General features: G+C 38.7%; 1 protein-coding gene across 5 annotated transcripts in view; it reads left to right on the top strand.

Moving 5' to 3' along the window:
• The window catches only part of NCOA6 (nuclear receptor coactivator 6), a 108,445-nt gene that overhangs the window by 52,072 nt on the left and 38,790 nt on the right, over positions 1-17,583 (top strand). For all 5 annotated transcript variants that reach the window (XM_060616137.3, XM_060616132.3, XM_060616122.3 and 2 more), the window contains 2 exons: positions 6,077-6,232; positions 12,502-12,624. In XM_060616137.3, the coding sequence (XP_060472120.2) occupies positions 6,077-6,232; positions 12,502-12,624 (279 nt within the window). The remainder of the gene's footprint in view (positions 1-6,076; positions 6,233-12,501; positions 12,625-17,583) is intronic.

The raw sequence follows: 17,583 nt of genomic DNA, 5'->3' as shown, positions 1-17,583 counted from the left end.
CTAAAGTCAGACACCTAACCGACTGAGCCACCCAGATGCCCCTGCAATGAGAACTTTTAAGATATACTCTCTTAGCAATTTGCAAATATGCCATAGAGTATTACTAACTATGGTTACTTGCTGTATGTTATATCCCTGTGACAATAACTGGAACTTTGTATCTTTTGACCCCCTTTACCCATTTCACCTCCACCCCCACTCCCTGTCCTGTCCCCTGTCAGCTACCAGTCTGTTCCCTGTATCTATGAGCTTGGTGTTTTTGGTTTTGTTTTGTCTTGTTTTTTAAGATTCCACATGTCTGTGAGATCATACAGTATTTGTCTTCCTCTGGCTACTTAATTCACTTTAGCATAATGCCCTCAAGGTCCATCCATGTTTCTTATAAATGGCAATATTCTTTTTTATGGCTGAATAATGCTCCATTATATGTATGTATATATGTATGTATATATATACACACACACATATATATGTGTATATATATGTATATATATGTATATATGTATACATATGTATGTATATATATGTATATATGTATGTATATGTATGTGTATATATGTATGTATATACATAGATATGTATGTATACATATATGTGTATGTATGTGTGTGTACATATATGTATGTATACATATATACATGTATATATGTAAATTATACATATATAATTTTTGAGGAACCTCTATATGTTTTCCACAGTGGCTGCATCAGTTTATATTCTCACTAACAATGCATAAGTGTTCCTCTTTCTCTACGTCCTTGCCAACACTTGTTATTTTTTGTTTTGTTAATAATAGCCATTGTAAAATTTTTTAAATATTTATTTATTTTTGAGAGAGAGAGAGAGAGACACACACAGAATGGAAGCAGGGGAGGGCAGAGAGAGAGGGAGACACAGAATCTGAAGCAGGCTCCAAGCTGTCAGCACAGAGTCCAATGCAGGGTCAAACTCATGAACTGTGAGATTGTGACCTGAGCTGAAGTTGGATGCTTGACCAACTGAGCTACCCAGGTACCCCAGTAATAGCCATTCTAACAGGTGTAAGGTGATATCTCATTGTGGTTTTGATTTGCATTCCCCTAATGATTAGTGACATTGAGCACCTTTTATGTACCTGTTGGCCATCTGTATGTCTTCTTTGGAAAAAAGTCTGTTTAGATCTTCTGCCCATTTTTTTTTTCTTAATTTTTTTTTTTTTAACGTTTATTTATTTTTTGAGACAGAGAGAGACAGAGCATGAACGGGGGAGGGTCAGAGAGAGAGGGAGACACAGAATCTGAAACAGGTTCCAGGCTCTGAGCAGTCAGCACAGAGCCTGACGCGGGGCTTGAACTCACATACTGCGAGATCGTGACCTGAGCTGAAGTCGGACGCTTAACCGACTGAGCCACCCAGGCGCCCCTTCTGCCCATTTTTTAGTTGAGATTGTTTGGAATTTTATAATCAAGTTGTATGAGTTCTTTAGATATTCCTTATCAGATACATGATTTGCAAATATTTTATCACATTCAATATGTTGCCTTTTCATTTTGTTGATGGTTTCCTTTGCTGTGCAGAAGGTTTTTAGTTTGATATAGTTCCGCTTGTTTGTTTTTGTTGCCTTTGCTTTTTGTGTCACATTGAAAAAAATCATTGCCAAGACCAATGTTAAGGAGCTTACCACCTGTTTTCTTCTAGGAGTTTTATAGTTTCAGGTCTTACATTAAGTCTTTAATCCATTTTGAGTTAACTTTTGTGTATGGTGTAAGATAGTAATCCAGTTTCATTCCTTTGCATATGGCTGTCTGGTTTTCCCAGCATCATTTATTGAAGAGACTGTCCTTTCCCCACTGTGTTTTCTTGGCTCCTCTGTTGTAAATTAATTGACCATATACGTGTGGGTTTATTTCTGGGCTCTCTGTTCTGTTCCATTGATCTATGTGTTTTTATGCCAATACCGTACTGTTATGATTACTATAGCTCTGATTTTTTTTTTTTAATGTTTATTTTTGAGAGAGACAAAGACCATGCGAGTGGGTTAGGGGCAGAGAGAGAGGGAGACACAGAATCTGAAACAGGCTCCAGGCTCTGAGCTGTCCGCACAGAGCCCAATGTGGGGCTTGAACCCACGAACCATGAGATTATGACCTGAGCCAAAGTCGGATGCTTAACCGACTGAGCCATCCCGGTGCCCCTTAAATGTTTATTTGTGAAAGAAAGAGTATGTGCACGTGAGTAGGGGAGGGGTAGAGAAAGAGGGAGAGAGAGAATCCCAAGCTGACAGCAGAGAGACCCAGTGTGGGGCTTGAACTCACAAACCATGAGATGATGACCTGAGCCAAAATCAAGAGTCAGATGCTTTAACCCACTGAGCCCCCACGTGCCCCTAGAATTTTTTCTTTTAATAGAAATGCTGTTGTGTTTCTTTTAAGTACATGGAGAAACTGAACATAATAAGGTATTGTTTAACATAGTAATCCTTAAATTATCTGCTCTAGTAGGTAGGAGTAATTCTCAAGACCCAATTTTATTTCTTGTTTTTAACTCTCTGGTCTTTAGTTTCCTTACCTGCAAAATGAAGAGGTTAGACTGGATCTTAAAGGCCCCCAAAAGCTTAGAAAAATCTTACTTCATGGTTCTACTTAAAATGTACTTGAAATTTGCCTTCCTGAATTTTATTTATTTATTATTTTTTAATGTTCACTTTTGAGAGAGAGACAGAAGGCAAGATGGGGAGGGGCAGAGAGAGGGAGACAGAGAATCTGAAGCCGGCTCCAGACTCTGAGCTGTCAACACAGAGCCCCAAATGCAGGGCTCGAACCCATAAACCGGGAGATCATGACCTGAGCTGAAGTCAGATGCTTAACCGACTGAGCCACCCAGGTGCCCCTTGTCATTCCTAAATTTTAGATCAGGCTGCCAACTGGCAACCTGTTGGATCCAGCCTGCAACCATGTGTTATGGCTCTACTTCAGTTTTGTTTGTTTTGATGTTTGAATTTCATCGCCAATGCTTTAAAAATTGAAATATTTTGCATACAAATCCAGATTTTGGATTTAACTCTAAAAATGGAAAGATTTGATAACATTGAACTCTCTCCTTGTCCCAGGCAGTGCTGAGGAGCAGCTGCTATTGAGGGCAGGCCCTCATCTCAGATAGTTCCCATCTGGCCTCTTCATACACTTGGATTACCTGTCTAGGTCTTGTAGGCATTTGTGTTTTTGAAACTTGGTTAGAGGTTCTACATCATTTTTGGTTAGCACAGTTATCTAATCTCATCAGACATAGTACAAAGCCTAGATCTTACTAATTTTTTTAGGCTTGGTGGTTTTTTGTTTTTTTTTTTTTTTTTTTTTTTTTTTTTTAGATTTGATGTCATTTTCTCAAGGGCTTTTTTTTTTTATACCATGTAAAGAATACTATTAGAGAATTTTATATGTTAAACTTGCAGTTATTAACATCATTGTCACTCTAGTCTTATTCACAATATATTATAAGAGCCTTTCCAGGTTAGAGCAGCATACATGAAATTAAATTTTTATAGTCCTAATATATCATATTACACAGAGAAAAGAGTGTCAATGAGCACGAAAGTATTTATTGCTCTTATAATTACCCCCATTTTTTCTTGTTTGAGATTGCTGAATCAGGGGTGCCTGGCTGGCTCAGTTGGTAGAGCGTGCAACTTTTTTTTTTAATTTTTTAAAATGTTTATTTATTTTTGAGAGAGACAGACAGAGCACAAGCAGGGGAGGGGTGGAGAGAGAGGGAGACACAGAATCTGAAGCAGCTCTAGGCTCTGAGCAGTCAGCACAGAGCCCCATGTGGGGCTCAAACTCAAACTGTAGATCATGACCTTAGCCAAAGTCGGACACTTAACTGAGCCATTCAGATGCCCTTAGAGCATGCAACTCTTAATCTCCAAGTCATAAGTTAATCCCCTACTTTGGGTGTAGAACTTACATTAAAAAATTAAAATAAAAAAATAAAATAAAAAAATAAAATATGGATGGGTAGCTGAATCAGTTTGTTTATGGCTTTCAAATAAATTGCCAAACCCAGATTTATGGTGTTATCAGATTGTATTCTTGGTCCACAAGTATTTTAAGTCAAATGTCAAGTATGATGGAAGTTAAAAAAACTTTTGATAAATATAACCATGTTATAAACAGGATTTTTCTACACCCATATCATAAATAGATAATACCATAAGCAATTTTGATGTATGTCTAGACTTCGAATGAGATTCTGGTACTCTTTAGATTGGGCATATATACTCTGGAACTAGGATCCCTCGCTTCCTACCTTTTGCTTTTTGGAGGCATAAGTGTCATGGAAAGGAAATTGACCTGAGAATCAGAGCTGGGTGTTAGTCCCATCTCTGGTGCTGCTAGGTGACCCCAGGATTCTAGGCAGATCACTTATCCTTTCTTGGCCTCAGCTTCCTCACATGTAAAATAGACTTGGACTAAATATTGCCTAATCTTTTCTTAAGTTCTATAATTGTATTATCTTATTGTGGTTAGCAAGTGGTCTTTTATATCCACATTAGAACAAGTGAACTCCATGTCTGGATAAATTAACTTTCAATGTGTAGTGGTTTGGAGGTGGAAGGGGCTTTAGGCAACATGTAGGCACTTTAGATATATCTGATTTTGACAACACATATGCCCATATGACCCATTTTCTTGATACTGGAACGCATAAATAGAGGATACCAAAGACTTAATTTAGCCAAGTTCATAACAAAAGGGAAAATTATTTTGCCTGGGGTTATTGAGAAAAAAAATTTTTTATGAGTTAACTGGGCCTGGGATTTGTTTTTCATCTGTAAAACACAATTACAAACAACATTTAACCTCCTCAGTTAAACTTTTGTACCTTCTTTTAAAAACATGTCCTGAAGTTTGCATTGACTTTTCAGACTTGCTGAAATGCAGGGTTTTCATATCCTAACTGAAGCTTTGTTGTCAAATTATATTGTTTTTCCCTTCAGTGCGGTATGCTTCAGTGAAAATTATACTCTTATTTAAAGCAGGAAAAAATTGGGGCGCCTGGGTGGCTCAGTTGGTTAATATCCAACTTTGGCTCAGGTCGTGATCTCATGGTTTGTGAGGTCGAGCCCTGCGTCGGGCTCTGTGCTGACAGCTCGGAGCCTGGAGCCAGCTTCAGATTCTGTGTCTCCCTCTCTCTCTGCCCCTCCCCTGCTTATGCTCTGTCTCTCTCTCTCATTAATAAATAAATGTTAAAAAAAAATTAAATTTTTTTAAAGCAGGAAAAATTTTAAAATCAAAGACAAAAAAAGCCTCCTTCTTAAATTGAAGGATTTATGGGACACTGGAAGAAATATCTTCTTCCTGTCTTTGTGAATATCTTGTACAGAGATACTCATTATTTGTTTGTTTGTTTATTTATTTATTTTTAAGTAGGCTCCATGCCTAGTGTGGAGCCCAACATGGGGCTCAAACTCACAACCTGGAGATCATGACCTGAGCTGAGATCAGTTGGAAGCCTAACCAACTGAGCCACTCAGGTGCCCCAATACTAGTTAATATTTAAATAGGACTATGAACTGGCATAGTCTGCATACTGTATTTTTGTATTTATAGAATTTCAATGAAATTTGAGACTTAAATATTCTCATGATGCCAGTTCACATGTATTGAATGGAATCCAGAAATAGACCTTAGTCTATTCATTTAAACTTGTCTCTCTCTTTCTCTCTCTTATAATCCTTACTCCATCTTACTGCTTTCCATGTATTTACTGCATGTGTGTATATCAGGGCCTGTGCTAGGTTTTTGGCATATATTTTCTCATTTAGTACTCACATTCTCATGAAATAGTTTTTTCATGGTTTTAAAGAAGAGAAAGGTAAGTTTCAGAAAGGTTGAATAATTTGTTCATGGCCACTCAGGTGCTAAGTGCTAAAACTGGAATTAGATTTGAAGTCTGTCTAATGCCAAAGACTAAGTTCTCACAGCTACTCCAAGGCAATGCTCTGCCTTGTTCTTTTGCTTTTGGTTAGTTTTGTTTGTTCCATGTCTTCTGGTGGTTAAAAGATTACTAATATTATTCACTTTCTTTCATGACCAAGAATCCAGCAAGCTAAAGGTACAGAAGGTGGAGCCCTGGAACAGCGTGCGTGTGACATTCAACATCCCCCGGGAAGCAGCGGAGCGGCTACGGATCCTGGCTCAGAGCAACAACCAGCAGCTTCGGGATCTGGGGATTCTCTCCGTTCAGATTGAAGGTGCCTATCTGGACCCAGATCATAACAACAATAGAATGTAGCATGATTTTCTTTGCTGCTTTGTCTGTTCCCCTCCTGTTTCAGAATGCCAAGTAACTCACGTAACCTGTACTTCCCATTGCCACACCTTAGGGTAAGGAGGGATTGAGGCTCTGTCTGGGTGATGCTTCCACATCCATAGCTTCAGACTCCATTCCCTTGGCTCATTTTGTCTGTCTGTCAGATTTGGATTTTATTGGCACCCTGACCAGGAACTGATTTGTCTTTTTTTTTTTTTTTTTAAGTTTATTTATTTATTTGAAGAGAGAGAGCATCAGCAGTGGAAAGGCAGAGAGAGAGAGGGAGAGAGAGAGAGAGAGAGAGAGAGAGAGAGAGAGAGAGAGAGAATCCCAAGCAGTCTCTGCACTGTTAGCGTGGAGCCCAGCTCGGGGCTTGAACTCACAAAGTGTGAGATCATGACCTGAGCTGAAATCAAAGAGTCAGGTGCTTGACCAACTGAGCCACGAAGGTGCCCTTTAACTTATCTGTTGTTTAAGGAATATCTAATTTCATTTGCTTCTGTCTACCAAATAAGCTTTAGTATTTATTTCTTTAGTCATCTAACAGAGATTAGGAGGCCCTAAATGGTCCTTTTTGTAGCAGTATTCATTTTTCAAATATTTTGCCAGAATGGTCTTTTCAAAATGAAAATATGCTACACACACATACACACACACACGCACACACACACACACACACACACAAACACACACACACAGTATCCAGCCTAAAACCCCTGCTTTGGCTTGCTGTTATTCACAGAATAAAGACCAAACTTCTTACTCTAACCTCATGGAACTTGTGTGGTCTGGCCTCTACTCTACCTTTCTCATCCAATCTTAACTCATCCAACCCTCCTCCTTGCTGTCTATTCCAGCCTCTCCAGCTTTCTTCTGGTTCCTTGAATATGCATTTCTTCCTCCTGCCATGGGCCCTTTGCATTTATGTATTCTCTATATGGAATATTGTCCCTTACCAATTCCCCCTTCCTTAGTTAACACCTACTCAGCCTTCACATATTAGCTTAAATCTTCTTGAGGATATATTTTCTGAACTCCTTGACTAATTCAGAGTCCTTTGTTATATGCTGTCACAAAAGTCTGGTCTTTGTCCTTAGATCATTTATGTCACACTTTCATCAGAGCAATTGTTTCATTATTGTTTTATTCTCTCCTAGATTGCAAGCTCCAGTAGGGCAGAGACCATGTCTGGTTTTGCTCACTGTTGTAGTTCTGTTTTCCTGGAACATGTTAGTTTCCTGAGTAAACATATGTTGAATGAAGGCAAGGGAAGCACACACATAATAGCATCACTTTGCTTTAGCGCTTGGAATACAGTGATAAGTATAATATGGTCCTTGCTGTTATAAGCTCAAAAGAATTTCCTGATCTTGGTGAGGGAGACAAACCTGTGAGAGAGAAGTACCAGGAAGGGGGAAGCACAGAGGAGGTTCTATCTTTGGAGGCCCCGTGAACTAGAACCTTTCTTCCCCTCCTGTATTGATGCAGACATAGTGGCAACCAGTGATTTCAGCCTTCCTTCTACTGGTAGGCCAAACCTTCCTAACTCCGTGTTTGCTTAGAGCCTAAATGCGCCACAAAACCTTGGCAGCCAAAAAGGTTAATACTTCATGTGCAGGAGTGAGACACATTTTGTGCAGTGTAGGATTGTACGTTGCTGTGCCCCAAAGGGGGCAATAGCAGCAAACAAATGAAGATTTAGAGAGGATTATAGGTAGAGAAATGGGGTAAATCCCATCATTTGATAAAAAAGGGAATAGAGGTTTAAACAACAACCAGCCTATTATGAAAAATGGTCGATTGTCTAAAAGGATCCAGAGAAGTAACATTAATTCACAGCAATCTATAGGATATAGGATGAACTTTTGGGAAGAGTGGAAGTAAAACAGCTGTTGGCTACATAGCACTATGTAGGCCGTTTATATTTTATGAAAACACATAAGTGGTTTCTTAAACTCTAAACGTTTTATAGTCTGTTACCTATTTATGTGAGTTAAAAGGGCTTTGAAAACTTACATGGTGGTGTTTTCCACTGGAGAAAGAAAACACCAGTTTCTTCTTTTAATCAGACCTACTTCCCTTAAGTTCTTTTAAAAAGATAAGGTGCTAGCTCCCCTTTATAGCCATAAATTAAAGCATAAGAACCATCAAGAAAGTAAAGTAGATAACATGTATTTCAAGAAATTGTGAAATTCACGTATGGTAGTGATTATCACATTACAGAAAAGGGTCCTTTAACTTTTAGGGTATGCATATGTGTCCCAGGTGACCTCCTTTTCTCTCTCTGTGCTCCCTCAGAATTCGGGCAGGAGTGAAAGTGGTGGCAGCAGCTTTGCTTTTGTGAAACTGGTAATAAGCTGATGCCTTTGTAAGTTGTAAGAGGTGTCTGCTGCAAGGGTGTAAGGTCAGGTTGCACAGCCTGTTCTCCATAGAAGAACACTCCCTGTACCCTTCCTTTTTTTGAGTTTTGGCCAGGGAGTTGGGAAGACATCTTTTTTGAGTATATTTTGTGTCCCCTCTATTAATTCATGGTGATTTAAAGCAGAAGTCTGCAAACTTTTTCTGTAAAGGGCCAGAGAATAAATTCTTTTGACTTTGTGGGCCCTAAGATCTCTGTCACAACGATTTCAATCTACTTGCAGTGCAAAACAGCCATAAGCAATATGTAAGTGAATAAACATGGATGTGTTCCAGTTACATGTTATTTAAGTATATAGGCAGCAGACTAGATTGGGCCCATAGGCTGTGGTTTGCTGACCCCTAATCAGTGAGTTTGGGAGCCTGTAGTGTTCTTTATGTGTGTTTCTTTGGCACCAGTTAGCTTATATGCAGTTGGCAAATAGGAGAATGATAGCACTATAATGTGAGAATTGTGTGTATTCATATAAAAAAGGCAAGGGAAGCTGAAATAGAATAGAAGGATGATTATAAGAAAAAAAAAAAAACTCAGCTACTGCATGGGTGGGAGTCCTTTCAGCTCTGTTTTAAGGTAATTAAGGATGAGAATTTAGATACCTTCCCCAGAAGTGCACCCCAAGTGCACTTGCATGGCTCTTGCTTGTGACAAGTTCACTTCCTCCTGTGTCTGCTTTAATGGCAGCCCCAATGGCTCAGAGCTTTACTGAATCTGCATTATCATAGCATCTTTAACCGGGCATTTCCACTGTAAATGTTCTTGGATATATTGCCTCCACCAGTTAATGTTTTCATTAGAACTCTGATTACAAAGCCACATACATTTTGAGTAAATCCTAACAACATTGTTTTTCCCATAAAACCTATTATTTTCAGTGTGAGTTTTTATAGAATGTGGGGTTTCCCAGGAATGCATTCATCATTTGGAAAAATGCCTATAGTTCTTTGTAAGGTTATAAGATAACAATTCATAATATACTCAAATAGCTAATGAGTACCTACCATGTATTAGACACTGTTCTCTGTATTAAGGATATAATTAGGGTGGCCATATAATTTATCATCTAAATTAGGACACTTTTGAGAGTAAAAGGGGTGCTATTTTTAAAAAAAATTTTTTTTTTTTTAACGTTTTATTTATTTTTGAGACCGAGACAGAGCATGAACTGGGGGGAGGGTCAGAGAGAGAGGGAGACACAGAATCTGAAACAGGCTCCAGGCTCTGAGCTGTCAGCGCAGAGCCCGATGCGGGCTCGAATTCACGGACCGCGAGATCATGACCTGAGCTGAAGTTGGATGCTCAACCAACTGAACTACCCAGGCACCCCAAAGGGGTGCTATTAATAACTATCCCAGAACAAAAGATATAAAAAGGAACCAGGGCAGATTCATGGTTATCCTTGTATAGTAATGGATGAGGCAGACAATAAAACAAGTGAATGAGTAAGTCATTACATGGGATGTGCTCTGAAGAAATAACATGATATTCTGGGGTGCCTGGGAGGCTCAGCCAGTTAAGCATCCGACTTTGGCTCAGGTCATGGTCTCACGGTTTGTGAGTTCAGGCCCTGCATCGGGCTCCATGCTGACAGCTCAGAGTCTGGAGGCTGCTTCGGATTCTGTGTCTCCCTCTTTCTCTACCCTCCCCCCCCCCAAATAAATAAACATTAAAAAAAAGAAGAACACGATGTTCTGATAAGGGTGACCTACCCTTGGATAAGACAGTTGGAGGAGGTCTTTTGGAGCCTGTGACACTTAAGATTACATGAATACTGAGAAGTTGGCTCATGTGAAGAGAGTAGAACTATTAGAGGCAACTATTTGCACATACTATATGTGCAAAGGCCTTGAGGTGAGAAGCAGCTTTGTGTGCTTAAGAAATTTTTTAAAATGCCACTGAGGCTGAATCCTTATTATTGAAGGAGAATATAGTGTGAGTTGAGGTTAGAGCGGTAGGCAAGAGCCACATCTGAGCTCTTAAATATGGTAGCCACAAACCACGTATGGCTGTTGAGCATATGTGGCTAGTTCAAACTGACATGTGCTATATTGATATAGCATGGATATATTGAGTCAAATAAAGTATATTACAATTAATTTCACCTGGGGTTTTTTTTTTGTTTGTTTTTTTGTTTATCTTTTCACTGTGGCTTCTAGAAAAATTAAAATTATATGTGTGACTCATATTTCTGTTGAACAGCACTGGACTAGATAGATTACTAAGGCCTTTTATACCCTGTTAAGGAGTTTGGCTTTTATTTCTACAACAGTAGGAAGCATTGGAACAGTTTTAAGCAGAGAACTGAAATAATCTCATGTCCATTTCAAGAATAAATACTCTTTCTGTTTAGAATGTCTTAGTGGGGAGCCTGGGTGGCTCAGTTGGTTAAGTGTCCATTTTTGGCTCAGGTCATGATCTCCAGGTTTGTGAGTTCGAGCCTCGCATTGGTTTCTGTGCTGACTGCTCGGAGCCTGGAGCCTGCTTTGGATTCTGTGTCTCCCTTTCTTTTGCCCCTACCCCACTCGTGCTTTGTCTCTCTCTCTCTCTCACTCACTCTCACTCAAAAATAAATACACATTAAAATTTTTTTAAAAAAGAATGTCTTAAGTTTGGTATATTAATAGTTGCTTCCTTTTATTGGAAACCTTCAACGTCTGTATTCTCTTTTTCTTTTATTCCTAACTCCCAGAGGCAAACAGTTTAGAGCATCTTGTAACCCTGGTAATCAGTCCCTTATTAGTAGGATGTTTGTTCCCTGTGACCAACCAGCCTACCTGCCTGGTGGAAATACTTAATACAGAAGGGTCACTTATCAGTGATAAGACAGGAAACTACTGTGTCCTCATTAGCTTCCTACTTTATCATCTGGCTCTGTAATCCAGAACCCTACAGTACATAAGGAAGGATGCCAAAGAATGCTGCCTTTGACCTTCTTAGCCACTGGTTAGCTATACTTCTATCTGTCCACATGGTGGTGCTATCATCCACAGTACAATAGTCAAAATTTTGGATTAAGCAGAGGAAGTCTCCTGAAATTTGTTTCTTTTTATCATTAAACCAAGTAAAATTTAAGTAAGTTACCTCTAAGTTTAGGGTCTAATAAGTTGGAACACTTCTAGATGTTACCTACCAGGGTATTGTGAGGTTCAGATGAGATGAAATTTTGTAAGCATTAAAAACTTCATGTGAGTGTTGGTCTTATAATTAGATGCTGCAAAAGTACATTAGTAGCAATCTATCTACTCTTCATTGCATAAATATCTCTAATGGATATCTGTTTATGCTGCACTAGTTGAAAGGGAAATGGGATTTTGCTCACAAATACTACAGTGTCCCTATACCATCATATGTTCTTTCTCCATTAAACTTACTCTTTTCTCTACCTTCTGGTCATAAATTCCCAAAAGGTAATCTAGGAGTTTGAGAGTTTCTGAGAACATTTAATTCCTTCTTGCACACATGGACATGTACACACACATGCACACACTATGAGCTAGTTGAAAATAGTCACTCAGAGTTACAAACTCTCTCCTGACACCATACATCATTAATGATTGTCCATCTGCTGTATTGTGAGGATTGATTATGTTTTCCTTGTGCTTCATGTAAGTAAACTTACTCAAGTGAAGTTGAAGAAAGACCTATATAGTATTGAACCTCCCCTTTGTGTGGTTGGTAAACTTACCATAGTTCTTTAAAAACACAGAAAACTAAAGTTTTTGTGTACTTGTTTTTAAAAAACATTTGCGTCTTATTCTTATGGTTTCCTTTTTTGTAACCTGTCATTTTTTCAGGGGAAGGTGCTATCAACCTGGCTTTGGCTCAGAACCGAAGCCAAGATGTGAGAATGAATGGACCCATGGGAGCCGGAAATTCAGTTAGGATGGAGGCGACATTTCCCATGGCAGGTGGTCCAGGTGAGATCTCCCACTCAGTTATATGACATTTTACTGGTTTCCTTTTTCCCTTTATCTGCTAATGTATGATCATTTGAGTTTTGCAAAATAGGTGGGGGTTCCCGACACATCACTGTTTACTGATTTAGGAAAATAAGACTTAAATCACTCAGGAAGGTAGAATCACAGAGCATGGGCTCATGCTTAAATGTAGATAGATGAGCACTGAGCTGTGCAGCAAACATTTGTTGAGTTCTTATTGTAGGACAGACTCTGCTCAAAGTGTTGGAGATAGAAGTGAATAAAATAGGGGCGCCTGGGTGGCTCAGTCAGTTAAGCATCGCTCAGGTCATGATCTTGGCAGTTCATGGGTTTGAGCCCCTCGTCAGGCTCTGTGCTGACAGCTCAGAGCCTCGAGCCTGCTGTAGATTCTGTGTTTCCCTCTCTCTTTATCCCTCCCCAACTCGCACTCTGTCTCTGTCTCTCAAAAATAAATCAACATTAAAAAATTTTTGTTTTTAAAAAAATAAAATAAAGAAGATAAAATTAAAAAAAAAAGAAATGAATAAAATGTTTTTTACCTTCAGAATGTTTATAGTATAATGGAGTATGTAGCTTTCCAATTGCCACCCATTTTCTATGAGGCTGAGAATCTGAGCCGAAAGTTCTTTGTGTTTATGTGGAATCTGAAGAATATGTGGAAGAATATGTGTTTTTAGATATTTAGAATTTGAGAGAGTTATAAATTATTTGTTAACTTTTCTAGTAAAACTGAGATTTCTTCTTTAGAGAATGAACTCAACATTCTGTGAATCACAAAATATTAGAATTGAGTGGACTCTCTCATTTAAAGCTGAGGAAACTGAAGCTCACAGAAAGAAAGCAGTTTACCCAGGGTCAAGTAGAAATAGACTAATATCACGGATTTAACTCCTAGTCCAGTGCTCTTATCACTACATTAGTGGCTTTCAAACTTTTTCTGCTTTAGGACCTTTTATTCAAATAAACCAGAAAAGTACAGCTGCTGTGGTTGAAGCAGAGTAACCACCTGAAACTATACTGAGTCATTCACATTCCCACTTACCACAGTAGCTCTGGAAGAAATAGAGCAGAGTGGAGAAACTTAATTTATAAAACCATTATTCCAAACTGTAGCTGAAGACTTGGCCATATAAAATTGGGACTAGATTTTTATCCTGGCAGTGCCATTTCCTGGTTACCTCAAGCTAGTCGCCGTACCTCTCCAAGCAATAGTTTCTTCACCTAAAAAATCAGATAGTAATGCCTACAGTCTTTTGTGCTCATGTTTGAAGGTGGATGAGCCCTGAGCCATGTAGCTGACATTTACAGAGTTCCTATTATATGTCAGGACCTGTGCTGTTGAGCTGTTACGGAATACCACATGGCAGATAAACAGTACCTATCCTGGTACCTGTAGTAGGGAGTCAGTATAGTTATAGTTCTCCACAGAAATCTGAGCATTTGGTATTATGGTAGCTTAATGAGAGATAATCAGTGATGCTAGTGCCACTACTGAAGAACCAGAGTGGGAAAACTCTGGCCAAGTTGCATATAGTTAGTAAAAGAATAGATCTAGAATGAGAGACAAGAAATCTGGGTTTTAGTCTTAACTCCTGGACAAATGACTTAATATTTACTGGCCGTAATTGCCTGGAAACATATTTACGTCCTAGAAAGAATGCTGTGGATCCCTTCCAGCCTTACATTTTTAGGACTCTATTAAAACTGACATGAACACACTAATGCAAGTATCTGGCAAATAGCAGGCATATTTACTAAGCATCTCTAGGATGTAAGTGTAAATTATAGTGATATAGTTCATTGTCAACATAGGAAACTTAGAAGCTTAAGGTTGAAATCAAGTTAGATTGGAATTTAATGAAGGTTACTGATTGTGCTAATATATGTAATACAAAGTTGAAGGAATAATAAAGTTGAAGTAATGATCTGTAGTCATACCAACATTTTAACCCCTAGGTATCTTTCTTTACTGCCAAGCGTATTTTAGGAATATTTTTCTCTGATGTCCATTGGGACAATGGTTGCAAATAAAATTTAATATTAGGTTGAACATTTATAAACAGAGAAAGTTTTAAGGGAAAGAGATCTTAACTACCCTCTAAAACAATAATAAATGACTTTGGAATTGTCTGTCTAGAATGTCTTGGATTGTCAATTATTCTTAGTATTACTTTCTTCGCTTAGCACTGGCAACAGAAGTTGACTGATAAGCCAGAAGTCTTTTGTAATTAAAAGCCTTTTTTAATCCATAGGCTTTTTTTTTTTAATTTTTTTGTAGCCATATAGAACTGCCAAGATTAGTAAGGGTGCCATAGTCATTTAGTCATGGTTTCTTGACCTTGTCACTGTTAATATTTTGGGCTGATCATCTTTTGCTGTGGGCAGCTGTCCTGTGCATTGTGGGATGTTTAGCAGCCTGCTTGGCCTCTACCTACCAGATGCCAATAGCACTACCACACCTTCCCCCCTAGTTGTGCCAACAAAAATGTCTTCAGATGTTGCCAAACATTCTCTGGGGGACAAAATTGCCCCCAGTTGAGAACCATGGATCTCGTGCAGATTCCTACCTAGTGCTGGAATATATGTTAGAGTGTCATTACTGAACATGTAGTCAGCATGCTCTTGAACATTTCTGGAGATAGAAAGCTCATTGTAAACTGAGAAAACCTGTTTCTTATCTCCAGAGAACTTTCTTACTGTCTAATTACCATCTTTGAAAAATGGAGGGGGGTTTCTCAGAGACAAATCCAGTTATAGACAGATAAACATTTATCCAACTGTCCCAACTACAAAACACCCAAGAATGCTAGACAAAATATAACATTTAATGCATGGCTGACCTTGTAAGAACTCAAAGGAAATCCCCAGAGTGAAAAAGAAGTCAAAAATGAAAATTTAAGTAGCAGTAAACAAATGAAGAGATTCTGCAGGGACCAAAGGCTCTGAGTTTGAATGGCCAGGAAGGGATAAAATATGAAATCTTGGCTTGGGTCTACATAAAGAAGGAAGTTATCAATTTGAAACTAGAATTTTCAGTGAAAGGTAGATTAGAAAATTTTCACCCTCTGACACAGAGGGAGACAAATGCAAAACTTATGTGTCTTGGCCTGGGCTCTAGTTGGGAGGTGGGGAAATGGTGATTATGGAATTGTCTTTTCTACTCTGATTCATGTTGGACATTTAATATATTATTATTATTTTTTTAACATTTATTTATTTTTGAGACAGAGACAGAGCGTGAACAGGGGAGGGGCAGAGAGAGAGGGAGACACAGAATCTGAAACAGGCTCCAGGCTCTGAGCTGTCAGCACAGAGCCCGATGCGGGGCTCGAACTCACGGACCGTGAGATCATGACCTGAGCCGAAGTCGGCCGCTTAACCTACTGAGCCACCCAGGCACCCTGGACATTTAATATATTATTGAAATGACCCTGGAACAGTCAAGCTAAATTATTAAGTGGTTCTAGACTGGTAATAATTGTTGATGCTCTGGAGGGACACATTCTCAACCTGAGCCATTGCAGACTTCTCATAGTTAAAGCCCTAGTATAAATGAGTTTATACTCCAGATTCATAAAATGTAGGACTAGACTCCCTCCCTCCAAAATTCTAGATAATTTATAATAGTAGGAGTATCAGGGTGTTTAAAATGATGAAAATCACAAGAGAACAAGACACCATTAAAACAGAATTTTGGAATGGCACCTGGGTGGCTCAGTTGGTTAAGCATCCAACTTTGGCTCAGGTCATGATCTCCCCATTTGTGGGTTTGAGCCCCACATTGGGCTCTGTACTGATAGCTCAGAGCCTGGAGCCTGCTTCTGATTCTGTGTCTCCCTCTCCCTCTCTGCCTCTTCCCCACTCATACTCTCTGTCTCTCTCAAAAATAAATAAACATTAAATAAAATTTGAGGTGTGCCTGGGTGGGTCAGTCGGTTAAGCATCCAACTTTGGCTCAGGTCATGATCTTGCGGTTTGTGCAAGATCACTCTCTGTCTCTCTCAAAAATAAAACATTAAAAAAAATTTTTTAATTAAAAAAACCCCAGAATTTTGGGGAAAAAACCCAGAACTTCTAGAAATTTAAAAATTATTGAAGTAAATAACTTGTTCAGCAAACTAGACACAGCTGAATTGGAAGGTTAATATGAAGAAATTACCTAGAATGCAGCAAATTAAAAATAAAGAGATGGGAATATGAAAGAGGTCAAGAGACATGATGGATAAAATGAGATTTAACATATATCTGAAAAGGGTTCCAGAAGAAGAAAATAAAGAAATTGAAGACGACAACAGAGAGAATGGCTGAAATTTTTTCCAACATTGGTGAAAGATGTGAATCCTCAGAAATACTGAGCAATATAAATTAAAATTAAATCCATGTTTGACACAAATTTGAAAAACTATAAAACAAAAAACAAAGAGAATGTTAAAAGCAACTCACAATAAAGGATCAATTATTTACAAAGAGAAAACTATCAGATCACAGCTGATTTCTCAGTAGCAACCCTGGAAGCCAGGAAACATTGAAATAATATTTTCAAAGTGATGAGAAAATAATTGACAGCCTAGAATTTTAAACCTATCTGTACTATCAAGAGTAGTATAAAATACATTTTTGGGGCACCTGGGTGGCTCAGTCGGTTAAGCGTCCGACTTTGGCTCAGGTCATGATCTCACGGTTGTGAGTTCGAGCCCCACATCTGGCTCTGTGCTGACAGCTCAGAGCCTGGAGCCTGCTTCAGATTCTGTGTCTCTCCATCTCTTGGCCCTTCACCTGCTCATGCTCTGTGTCTCTCTGTCTCTCAATAATAAATAAACATTAAAAAAAATTTTTTTTTAAATACATTTTCAAAGACACTAAGAGAAGTTACCATTGCCAGACTCTTGCTAATTGCAGTGCTCAAGAATCTACTTCAGGAAGAAGAAAATTGACCCT

This window comes from Panthera onca, chromosome A3, assembly GCF_046562875.1.
Source record: "Panthera onca isolate mPanOnc1 chromosome A3, mPanOnc1 haplotype 2, whole genome shotgun sequence".
In the NCBI taxonomy this organism is placed as follows: Eukaryota; Metazoa; Chordata; class Mammalia; order Carnivora; family Felidae; genus Panthera; species Panthera onca.
Note: the sequence above shows the minus strand (reverse complement) of the source record. Positions and strands in the feature narration are given on the sequence as shown.